Source organism: Scleropages formosus, chromosome 1 (assembly GCF_900964775.1).
Source record: "Scleropages formosus chromosome 1, fSclFor1.1, whole genome shotgun sequence".
NCBI classification, from domain to species: domain Eukaryota; kingdom Metazoa; phylum Chordata; class Actinopteri; order Osteoglossiformes; family Osteoglossidae; genus Scleropages; species Scleropages formosus.
The window spans coordinates 24238788-24251275 of NC_041806.1; the positions used below are offsets into that span (position 1 = coordinate 24238788).

The 12488-nt window shown below is 41.8% G+C and overlaps 1 protein-coding gene across 4 annotated transcripts in view; it reads left to right on the top strand.

The window, feature by feature from the left end:
* myo16 (myosin XVI) overlaps positions 1-12488 on the top strand; it is a 92163-nt gene that overhangs the window by 52664 nt on the left and 27011 nt on the right. For all 4 annotated transcript variants that reach the window (XM_018750080.2, XM_018750079.2, XM_018750081.2 and 1 more), the window contains exons 20-25: positions 177-318; positions 3068-3140; positions 6514-6666; positions 7348-7548; positions 9251-9326; positions 10589-10764. In XM_018750080.2, coding sequence (XP_018605596.2) covers positions 177-318; positions 3068-3140; positions 6514-6666; positions 7348-7548; positions 9251-9326; positions 10589-10764 — 821 coding nt within the window. The remainder of the gene's footprint in view (positions 1-176; positions 319-3067; positions 3141-6513; positions 6667-7347; positions 7549-9250; positions 9327-10588; positions 10765-12488) is intronic.

The following is a 12488-nucleotide window of genomic DNA, read 5'->3' on the forward strand; positions in this document are numbered from 1 at the left end:
ATTTAAGTGAATGGTGGAGTGCTGGGACTAGCTTATTTATGCTTTAAGATTTTCACATATGTTTTTTTTGCTGTTTATTTTTTGAGGATGGGACCTGGCGGTTGTAAGTGAAAAGTCATATAGTGAGCACCAATTTGTTTCACTTGAATCAAGTTTAGTTCTGTTATTTTTGTTAGGTGATGTCATTACAAGGAGGTACACAGTGGAGATGTCCAGCCACTACAGAGACCTACTGGCCAAGTCCCTCTATAGCCGCCTTTTCAGTTACCTGGTGAATAACATCAACTGTTACCTGCAGGGCCAAGAAGAAATGACTGGGTAAGAATAAAAGTGAAAGTTATCAGAGGAAAGTATGGGGTAAGACTTCTCTTAGCTTTGAAAACCTATTTTTTGTTTGTTTTATCTCAGTCAGGAGGTAAGAATCAAGTGTATGATATAAACAAAATGTTAGTCTTGACCTGTTTCTTTGTAGACACATTATGGCACATCTGAACCACAATGCTTTTTTCAGTCTGCAAAATTTTGTCAAATTATTTCTTTGACAACAGCAGTTCAGATAAACACTCCATAATGGCATAATCAGTCGTCACACTTTCACACTGTTTCTGAATGGTTCCCTTATCCATATATGGGAAGAAATCTGCAAAAGCTACCAGGGTGTTAGCCGTTCTTTATAAATGTCCTTTCACAGTGAGAGACAGGGTTGATACAGGTGGCACCTATCTTGAATGTGATGACATCGTCTGCATTTTTACATGTTGATCTACCTGGTATGTAGAGAATGTGCACCAGAATGTTACCTGTACTTCCACATAACACCTCTCAGAACTGCTCCACTGCTTGGATTGTGTTTGTCTGTCAGCCTTTCAGTACCCAGTACTATGGATGATATAGTTAAACTGTATGGAGAAGGAATGTGCGCTGTGTGTCACCAGACTCAGATGGTCAACGTGATTCTCTATGAAAGCACAAAAGTGTGGTCCTGGAGGCAGTGATTGCAGTACAGTACCACATGCAGCAAGAAGCACACTATGTTTTGGCTTACATTTACATTTATTTATTTAGCAGATGCTTTTCTCCAAAGCTATGTAAATCTCAGAAAATACAATTTGTGCATTACCTTAGGATAAAGAGACATAGCTGCAGATGTGTGACCCTTAAGTACAGTTAGTTTCCTTCACCATATGCACTGATGTTCATCGCACAAGTAGCTGCATAAAACTTTACCAGAATATCGCTGATTCCTAATCAACTTCCTAGTAGGATTTTTTTTTCTTTTTGAGATACATATAAACATTTATGTTACATTGCAGGAGTGGCTCTGTAAAGGCTTACAGACTGTGTCCTACTGGGCTGTTGTTTTTTATTCCTCCCTTTAACCCAGCAGTACTACAGTACTAACATGAAGAGATCATGAAGTGCACAAACACATAGACACAAGTGTAGAAACACATCCTGAACATAATCACAGCTTAGACATGTACACCAATTATAAATGCACATAAACAGGTATGCTCAGGCATATCTGTGCACATCAGATGTAAACACAAATATACACACATACAGCCCAAGTTGAAATGCAAACATACATACATAATTTCTATGGCGAAATGTCAAAGATGCATATAAGTGAATAAGAAATATGTCCACAAATGTGCCAAACATACTTTTGGACATAGACCCAACAAAATGTAGATGCATATACAATTTTTTTTTTGTTTTCTCCTCTGAGGTTCAGGCAAGGCAATTTTTGTTCTTGCAGTGGAAGACCCTTCTTGTGTTTGAAAGCTCAGGGCACTTTCTGGTACATTGACTGATTTATGAATTCCAGGCAATAGAAATGGGTGGCACACTTGTGTTGCAGGTAGCGCTGCTTCCTCACAGCACCTGAGCTGTTCAGACATAGGTTCAAATCCAGCTCAGTCTGTGTGGCGTTTGTGGGTGTCTAAGTTCCTTTGGGTGCTCTGTTTTCCTCCCACAGTCTAAAAATGTGTCAGGTTACTGGTAATTCTAAATTTTCCATTGTGTGCATGACTACCCTGTGATGGATCGACATCCTATTTCCCATTGTTTTTGGGATACACTCTGGACCATCACAACCTTGACAAGAACAAATGGTTAACAAAAGTGATTGAGGCTGCAGTATGTCAGTACAAAATCCAGATTATACTGTATATAAAACCAAGAGAAAACTGTTAATCTGAATCAAGTTCAGGGGGCGCAGTGGGTTGGACTGGGTCCTGCTCTCCAGTGGTCCTGGGGTTAGAGTCCCATTTGGGGTGCCTTGCGACGGACTGGCGTCCCATCCTGGCTGTGTCCCCTCCCCCATCTAGCCTTTCTTTTGTGTTGCCAGGTTAGGCTCTGGCTCCCCCATTACCCCGTATGGGATTAGCGGTTTCAGTGTGTGAATCAAATTCAGTAGAGGGTGACATGAATATTGCAGAACTTCTTCTTCCAGATAAGGGATTTCTCTGAGATACAAATACGAACATTACAATTTCCTTCAAAGCCTGAATTATTAAACAATCATTATGGTCTGAACATTGAAATCTGAGTACCAGGATGTTTGTCTGTGTAAAAACTCTTGATTGTTTTTTACGTGCTATTTGCTGTCAACGCTGTTATTTTATTCATGTTGTTGTCATGGCAACTTCAAATTTATGAAATTGTGCAATGTAAAAACAAAAAAAAATGGATAAAATCAAGTAATGTTTTTTTCCTGACTTTTAAAGCCAGGAAGCAGAAGCTTTGATATATAAAAACAAATTACAAACCTTTCAATGCCATGAGGAAATTTTTCATAGTCAGAAATATATATATATATAGTAAAAGTACAGATGGTTTGTTTATTTAATAAATATAACTGTAATTTCTTAATGCAGTGAAAACATCTATGAAGTACTTCAGTCAATCCCAACAGTCTGAATTTATCCATTAAAGCGAATATGCTCGCTCATGTGTGTCTAACCCCCTTAAGGTCCCACTCCCAGCTTCCATATCTCATTCCCTACATTTGCTTCCATTCAGGATCCTGCTCTAATAATGTTTTTCCATCTCAAATCCACAGACATCCTGTGCTGGAAATTGGAATTTTGGACATCTTTGGTTTTGAAGATATGCGCAAGAATGGCTTTGAGCAGGTATGAATGGTTCCAGTTTCTTGTATATTTGTTGCTGATTCTGATACACTGTAGGCCTGATATAACGCGGACGGTGGGGTCCAAACCTTCATGCCGTGTTATAAGTGAGTCCGCGTTGCAACGAGTTTCCGCTTTTGACGAAGGCTGAAGAAATTTTAACTCCAGTTTGCTGCTGAGAGAAGATTAACGTAAGTAAATGCAATCGTCCGCATGCGTGTGAGAGTGAAAATAAGTAATACATCGCAGCACACATACTTCGTAATCAGTAATGACACTGAATGAAGTGCACTTCAAGAATTTTTGCAACATTGTTGACTTGCCGGTGTTTGCAAATTAGTATCCCAAGATCTGAGCAATTTAAAGCCATACTGCTTGAGAGCAAGAGAGCAAAGTTACACCAGAAGGTCGTGGAAATAAAATGCTTTACAACATCAGTGACAAAAAACATTGATCTACTAGGTATCGTTTAAAAGGTTTTTCGTAAAATGTCAACATTTATTTTTCACCGTAGGTCTGTGTTATACTATATTGCCTAACTTTACCTTTCGACTTTCAGAAATTTGTTTTGGGAACCACCCAGATTTGAAAGACACAGAAAGGAACTGATCAAAAAAAAACTGGGGTCCAAGCTCTGACCGCATTATATGCAATCCCGCATTGTATCTAGCCGCGTTACATCGGGTCTACAGTGTACTTTCTTTGGTGTGTAGTTCTCTCGTACAGCTGGGTGTGTACCTGGTTGAATTTGATGCTGGAATTGCACAAAAAATGTGACCAAGAAATACCATGACCTTGGGATTACGCCCCATGCAACTCTAAGATAAAGATTAAATAAACATTAGAGGCATGACATAATTGCTTCTTCAGATGGAAACCAGCCATGGTGGTCATTGGGCTTCTGATACAGCTGTGCTGCTGTTGGAACGAGCCTCTCCATCCCAGCTTCTTAGACCTCCAGAGGTGTCCCTGGCCCAGCTGGATTTAGCTTTCTTATCCTGCTGAAAGTATTTTTTGACAGAATAGGATTTAGTCTTGTTTCCTTTGTTGTCAGTGCCCCTGGAACAGCAAGATTTATCTTTAGTCCCACAGCTGTAAGAACCTCTGGTCCATCTAAACTTAGCCTTTGTCCTCCTGCTTCCCAGAGAATCTGAATGACATTTTGGGCCCAACTCTTCATGTTGGGTCTTGACCCATTGACCACAATACCATGATAGTGTCAGGTCTCTGTTGTGCTCATTATAGTTCACTCATTACCAGAATGGTCAGCACAGCATCATGATGCTTCTTTTTAAAGATCATTGGTTTTAAGACATTCAGCACTGTGTACTACCTTTTCTTATGTACTTTTCAATTTATTCCAAGTTGAGATTACTACTGTGATCCAGCCTTCGTACCACATAAACACATGCGTCTTATAAGTATGTAGTTGTACTTCAGCATGTTTAACCATTATTCATCTCAGCAAACTGTGCATTTGTATTTCTAGGACGATGTCAGCCCATAAGCTCTTGCAATAAAGCGTGTAATTGTGTTTTAAGAAGACGTTTAGGTTGTGCCAAGCCTTCGAGGGATGCCTTGATGTGGAAGTGACAGCCCTTTATAGCCAAGTGGGAATGAAGATATTATCTTTGTGGTCAGCCACTCCGCTGAGCTGATCTCTTTCACAGTTGATGTTGGTAATCCCTCAGAATTCCAAACTGGGATGTTCCAAACAAATTTTTAAATCTTCAGAGGGAGTCAAAGCTCTGGTACTGCTGAAATGACATTTAAAACAATGAAAACTACATGTATACTACAAAGTGAAAAAAGTAAAAAACCACAAACTATGACATTCCTCTCACTAAAGGTGTCTTTGCATACATGGTAAAGGCTGCAATGATGCCATCTTAGTTGGGTGTGGAACTTGGCCATGCTCTCTAGGGGTTATGCTACTCAGGGGATATGCTGTTGGGTGTACACTTGAGTTTAACCTTAGGCTTATGTGTGATAACTGTGTCAAGTTTGCTTTCTGTGCAGTGGTCTGTGTCCCGAATGAAGGAAGTGCACAGAAACAACAACTTGCGTCAGTCTTTCTTGATTCCCAATCTGCACAGGGAAATCAGGTTTTCCTCGTTCTGTACTGCATTATTCTTATTGTACATGCGTTGCCCGAGGCTCACTTTAATATCGTTATGCTATGTATAGTGTGTGAGGAGATACTGAATTGTTGTGTAGAAAACAAACAATTATTGAAAGTTGCCAGGCTGGGGTTTTTATACATGTATACATAGTCAGATCCAGCACTGTGACTTTGTTCTGTACTGGTGGAGCCATGCAAAAGCCATTTGCTTTTTCAAGTCTAGCCTAATGTTCCATTGTTGTTGTTGTTGTTGTTGTTGTTGTTGTTATTATTATTATTAAATCTGCATTGCCAAGAATTGGCACCAAATGAGAAATAGGTTTTGTTGCATTATACACCGTTCTTTTGATTAGAATATTTTTCTGGATTTTTTTGTGGAGATGTAGATGATGGATTTGCAGTATGTGCTCAGTAGTTTTATTTTTATAGCTGGTAATGGTAGTGGCTGAGAGCTATGGTAGCAACACAATTACGCACAGTCTCTCCTGGGATGAATAATAAGCTCTGTGGACATGTTGTTTTTAAAGAGCAAACAAATAAGGGAGGCGGGCCCCATTTTCTCTCCCAGAGTGGGACTCAGTGTTCCTAATCAAAGCCCAATTACCATCACCCCCCTCCCCCATGTCCTTAAAAGATTATGAAAACCATAATGGGTGGGTTTTGGAGGGAAAGGGGTTGGGAGATAAGGTTCTCATTATCTCCTCAGCAGGAGCACCAGGTAGCGTAGTGGTTAGAGATGCTGTCTTGCATCTACAGAACACAGGGTGAAATCCCACCTCCTCTAGCAGTACCCTTGAGCAAGGTACTTAACATGTACAAATTAAAAATTACCCAGCTGTATGAATGAGTAAAAAAACTGATGTTGTTTTTTAAACAGAAGTGCTAGTTATATGAACGAATAATTTTTTTAAAATTATAATCCTTCTGTGGTAACGCCACTTGTTTCTACTGCTACTCAGTGGAGTTTCCCTGTGACTCTGGAACACAAACCTCTTTCCCTTCCTACGCTCTCAAGGGTCCCCATGAGTTCTCTGCACCTGTGGGCCTATGGCTTTTCTGTCAAATTTCCTTACATACTTAAAACCGAGTGTCTTCTGATTACTGCTCAGACGTCAAATAAAATTATTGTGTTTATTTTTGATTTGACTGGGCAAGTAACATTACTTTATAAGAGTTTTCAACCATCCAAGAACAGTGATGTTAATAAAAATGTTTGTGTTGATTTACTTGTTTATGTGTGTGTTGTCTGCACAGCTCTGCATCAATATGACCAATGAGCGAATCCACCAGTATGTCACGGACCTGCTGTTTCATCTGGAGCAGGCGGAGTGTCTGCAGGAGGGCATTGCCATGGAAACATTGCGATCCCCTGGCAACTGTTCCATCGTGCTGGATTTCTTCTTCCAGGTACAGAGTTGATGTTGCCTGTGGTGTGAAGTGGAGTCGGGTGTTGAACACATTCTCAACAGACTGCAAAGACAAATGTTGGTTATTGTTGGAATTGAACAGGCTTGATTTGCCTGAAAAAAAACACATGTGGGGTCCCCAATTCAAGACGCCCCAGTGTAGGTTTCATAAATGGGATGCTTCATATTTACGACTGTATATAGTTATAGGCCTTTTTTCTCTGACTAAAATAAGAGTTCTAGACCCAGCTTATGTCCCTTCCAGATTTGTTTTCATTCAAATTACAAAAGACAAAAAATGAATCTGTTTTCTTATTTTTATTTTTAAAATTCTTTGAAATATTGATGACAACAATAATACTAATAATGCATAAATGTAGTCCAGGTTAGGTGCACGATGCTCTTTGCTATTAGTCATTTTTATTGTTCACATAAATGTCTTAAATTCAAGACCCCCTCACATTTAAATACAGTTGTCATCTTCGGTTTCATATATTGAACAGTCTTCTTGTTGAATAAGTGAAAACAGATACATGTATTTTAATAGTTGTAGTTATGACTCAGATTTTCACATATAGTGGTTACATGTAAGCAATGACTGCTACTCTGTCTTGTAAAACAGTGAGACTTTTATATAGCTATGACACTGTTTCCTCTGAATGGCGCCGCTGCCCCCCCCCAGAAGCCCCAGGGTCTGCTCTCAGTTCTGGATGAAGAGAGTCAGGCACTGCGCCCATCTGAACAGAACTTCTACAGAAAGCTTCAGAGCCAGCTGGATGCAGTTAATGCAAATGGTGTTGCCTTCTCTGGCAAGGATGGCAATGGCAATCTACCCCCGAAGGACCAGGGACTGGCCTTCACCATCACTCACTATGCAGGAAAGGTGGGACTAACGTCTGCGGGCCAAAGTGGGGTAGTGGTGGGGAGACGGGGGGTAGTAAGTGGCTTCTCAAAAGCCAGATGACGCAGTTGTGTCACTGTCCAGTAGGCCTGAACTATTTCATCCAGCTGCTGTAACAGCACAGAGAGGTGAAGGAGTGATATCTGCCAGGAACAATCTCTTGTTGCCTGCAACATATGCCAGGAACTTCATAAACAATGTTCCACTGTGTGCCGTTTTTTTTTCCCCTCCCCCCCATAGCACTGGGCTGCCTTGAAGTTAGTATGGAATCAGCTGTTGTGCCCCTTCCCCCAGCCATGCACACCCAGAGGAACAGCAGTGTGTTAACCTTTCAGATCTCCCCCAGGTTCTCCTGGCCTTTCTTGCTCTCCACCCCCTGCAAGAAAGTGCCAGGAGCGGGAAGCCCCCTCTCTTCAGTAACCTTTACACACACACACACACACACACACACACACACACACACACACACACACACACACACACACACAAACACAAACACCCGTACGCACAAATATGAATGTACATACTGGTACAGAGGAGTGCATGTGCAGTTCGGACTGCTGGAAGGATCATCGGCACATCCCCCCCAGCTCTCTAAAAACTGTACTCATCCAGAGTCAGTGAAAGGGCTAGCAAAATCATTCTAGACCCCTCACATCCAGGCCACTTCCTCTTCGAACCTTTGCCCTCTCCGGCGCTACAGAGCACTGACCACCAGGACAGCCAGGCACAAGAAAAGTTTCTTTCCTTAGGCCATCTACCTCATGAACATCTAAATCCCCCCTAGAGTGTAAGCCAGTGCAATACACAACGCTATTTATATTTATATCTATTTATCACATCATATGTCTTATTCACATTCCCTTGCATTTGTATAGAACATACCTGTACATACATATGGTGTCTAGTGACTATTTTTTTGTATATTGTGTACTTTATATTTTTCATATATTTTTCATCCTTTATTCACATATTCTATCTCCTCATCTGTGTCTTGTCACTGTCATTCTGTCTGTGCTGTGGAAGTTTCTGTCACCAAGACAAATTCCTTGTATGTGTGAGCATACTTGGCAATAAAGCTCATTCTGATTCTGATGTACATGGAATCCAGGCACAGACACTTCTGAAAGCACAGAGTATGATCTACAAAGACAAAGAAACATTAGTTCTTCTTCTATCATTGCTTCTCTCTGCCTGCTTAACACTAAATATTTCACTTCACCTGTAAGCCCATTGTGCATGTGGTTAAACCAATGGAACTTTTTACTTTTTGATGGCACAAATCCATTAGTTAGAATAGTTATTAGTAATTAGAAATAGTTGCTGAGACCACACACACACACACAGTTTCAGAACCGCTTGTCCCATAGGGGGTCACGGGGAACCGGAGCCTACCCGGTAACACAGGGCGTAAGGCCAGAAGGGGAGGGGACACACCCAGGACGGGACGCCAGTCTGTCATAAGGCACCCCAAGCGGGACTCGAACCCCAGACCCACCGGAAAGCAGGACTGTGATCCAACCCACTGCGCCACCGCACTCCCCTCTTTGCTGAGACCAGATGTTCTCTATTCTCATTCCTATATGCTAACTGATTGTGAAGCTAGTAGTGACAGGTGTGCATGCACAAGGAATGTACCACTATGTACCTGTGACTGTGAATTTTTCTCCAATATCTCTGGCAGATGACCTACGACCTCACTGGAGCACTGGAGAGAAACAAGGACCTCCTACCCCAAAACATCCTCTCCGTTATGAAATGTAAGGTCTTTTCATGCTGTGCAGAATTAAGATTTATTCTATAATTTTATTTTCTCTTTATATTTGAAAAACCATATTGATTGACAGGGTTTTCTCCATACATATTTATCGTTGTGGAGTCATGCATCTCTAAACATACACGTTTCCTCTTTGCTAGGTTAGTGTACTGGCACCAGTTCCTGAGTGTTATTTATATGAGAGGAAGGTCCAGTAATTAGCATGATGTGTATTGCTGTTACTCGTCTTTTGTTTGTCTCTCTCGGGCCAAACCTCTGTGTTTGCCAATTGAGAACTCAGACTATGCATCAGCTCCATGACATACAATAAATCTTGGACTGTTGGGGTAAAAGAGAGAGAAGTGGACAGGCATAGGAAAGAGAAATAAAAATTCATACACAGAATTTCACTTTGTTGGACCGAGGTATAATCGCTACTAACACGGCGCTTGCTAACCAGCTTCAAGTTGGCTGAGTATCCTATTCAAAGTCAGTCAACTTTAATGTCATTCCACCTCTAGGTAAGTTACAATACAGTCTTTAAATAATACTCCCTCTGCTGTCACAGACAACACAAAATGAATTTCTGGGCCATTGATGGACAGTTCAAAGCCAGGATTTGTAAGTTTTCATTATTGAACAAGCATTTACTATTAAAACTGTAGTTTTTGGCATGATGCATGACTCATAGTGCCATAGTTCCAAGAGTTGAGGTTTAGTTTTTCTGCCTGTCCAGCAGTCCTCGCGTCCTCAAAACGCTTCTTAGCCACGTGTCTCTATTCCATAAAATAAAGTTGCAACTGACACTGGCAGTGCTGAATCAAACAGGCACTCATCATGCATCAGCTATGTTGTTTTTTTTCCTTCCAGGTGAGTGGCTGGTTTATTTTGGGAGGTCTTTAAAACCATTTATGTGGGGCTGAACAGCTCTACTGGGGTTTAGACATGCAGGAGACAATTACCCCTGGCGCCTCACTTAATTAGCACCAAAGGTCTACGTCTCCATTTATTTTCTTTCTGCCAGCCAATTCATCAGCATCCACACTTGTGCTGGTTATTTGTGCGTCAGGCACCAGGCAGAACCTTGTTTGGCACCCCTGAGGAGAAGGACTCCTTTCAGCAGCCCACGACTGTGTGGTGATTGTAGCCGCCCCACTCCTCAAAGGGCCCTTTGTGGGGTGTGTAAGTGAGCGTGTTGCAGCCTCCTATCTGGAGCGATTGTTTATCCTGTTAATCTGCCTCACTGCCGCCCCTCTCTCCATGCAGCCAGTGAGAATGTGGTCATCCGTCAAGTGTTCCAGAGCAAGTTGACGCACACCGGGTTTCTGGTGCCGGCCCAGCAGCGGTTGAAGGTCCTCAGGGCTAAAGGCACGCTGCTGCTGCAGAGGCTGACGTCATCCAGCCCAGCCTGGGACCCCAAGAAGCATCTGGAAGTCAGTAAGGTACTGTCTCCTGTGAAGGGGTTTTAGGGCACTGAAGGGGGTTGGACAATGGGGCCTTGGTGTTCCAGCCCAGCCGAATGGTACAGATCAGATCACGCTTCTTACTGGTTCTGTAAACAATAACTCTCCTTTCACTGGTTGACTAGACTCTTTTTGCACATGTGTCTATGTTTGTATATTCTTTATTGTGTATTTACACTTGTACACTGTTGTTGCTCTCTCATGACATACACTAAGTGATGAGAGGCAAGAAGACAATACAGTTTTCTCTCACCTTACAAAGGTAGTGTGCTCCTGAAAAACCCTTCATAAGGTGTAATTATCAAAGATGTATTGGTGAAAATGCTCCAGAAGCCTTCACCGAGTATGTTAAAAATAAGACTATACAAGTTGGACTACTTGACTATACTTTGTGAATGACATGTCTGTCTCTGTATGTCTTCATCTGTTGGCGAAATCCACTTATGTTTACTTTGAGTAAACGGGACATGAGCACAATATAAATTTACTCATAAATGTGAAGAAATCCCTTCTAAGCCAAACTAGGGGTTTTCAATGAAACTTTTTGTAAACTTGAAATCTCGTCACTCGAATGGGCATATCTTGGAGTGGGATTTTACCTGAAACATATCTTAAGTGTGAATAAGTATGAGGAAAATGTTCTTGTGTATGTATCTGCATTAAGATGGCTATTTGGCATATTACATTGTGCTGTACAGTGCTGCTTGAAAGTGTGCGAATCCCATAGGGATGATCATTATTGTTGTGTAAAATATTAAAAAAACTTGTAAAATTGAAATCTTAAACTTATGAATGAATGATTTACACACCTGATTCCACTTACCTACTTGGTTTAACCAGTGCAACTTGGGGTTCACTTATTTTGGCACCAGCACTACTTTCATTTTTCTGCTAAATGCATGATTTCCTTTAAAGCAACATATGGAATTAGTCATTATACACCTATTATGTCAGATGAGAAAAAAACTGCTTCTCACTGAATAACCATTTTATGGTAGAACTGAGGGACACATGGGCTTCACATACTTTCAAGCAGTGCTGCATTTAGGGGGCATCTAAATTCTCATACACACACACTTTCCGAACCACTTGTTCCATACGGGGTCGCGGAGCCTACCCAGCAACACAGGGCGTAAGGCCGGAGGGGGAGGGGACACACCCAGGAGAGGGCACCACTCCGTCGCAAGGCACCCCAAGTGGGACTCAAACCCCCGACCCACTAGAGAGCAGGACCCGGTCCAACCCACTGCGCCACCGCACCCCTGCACCTGTCCATCTAAATTCTTCCCAAACAATTTGGAATGAAGTCATTTCAAATGTTGTGTGTGCTTTATGTCTATGTGCCTTTGAGGCCATCCCAGCAGTCCTGCTGCTATAATGGCCAGAACATCCAACCACTGGTCACATGGTGCTGCCATTATTACTTGACGCCAGGCCTCTTCTCACAGGGTTGTAGCAGAGCAGATACAGCCACCCTTTGCAGCTATTGATGGCCTGTTGTAGCCAATATGTGTTTTACTCAGCACTGTCCCAAGGTTCCATCAACAAAGTACAGACACCCCTCTACTTATGACAATTCGACTTATGCAAATCCGGATTTACGCTGAAAATTCCCAGCATACACATTTACGGATAGCGCTTACGCAAAACATCTGAAATACGTTCAGCGCAAGTCCACGTAGCCAGACAAGGCAGGAAGCTCC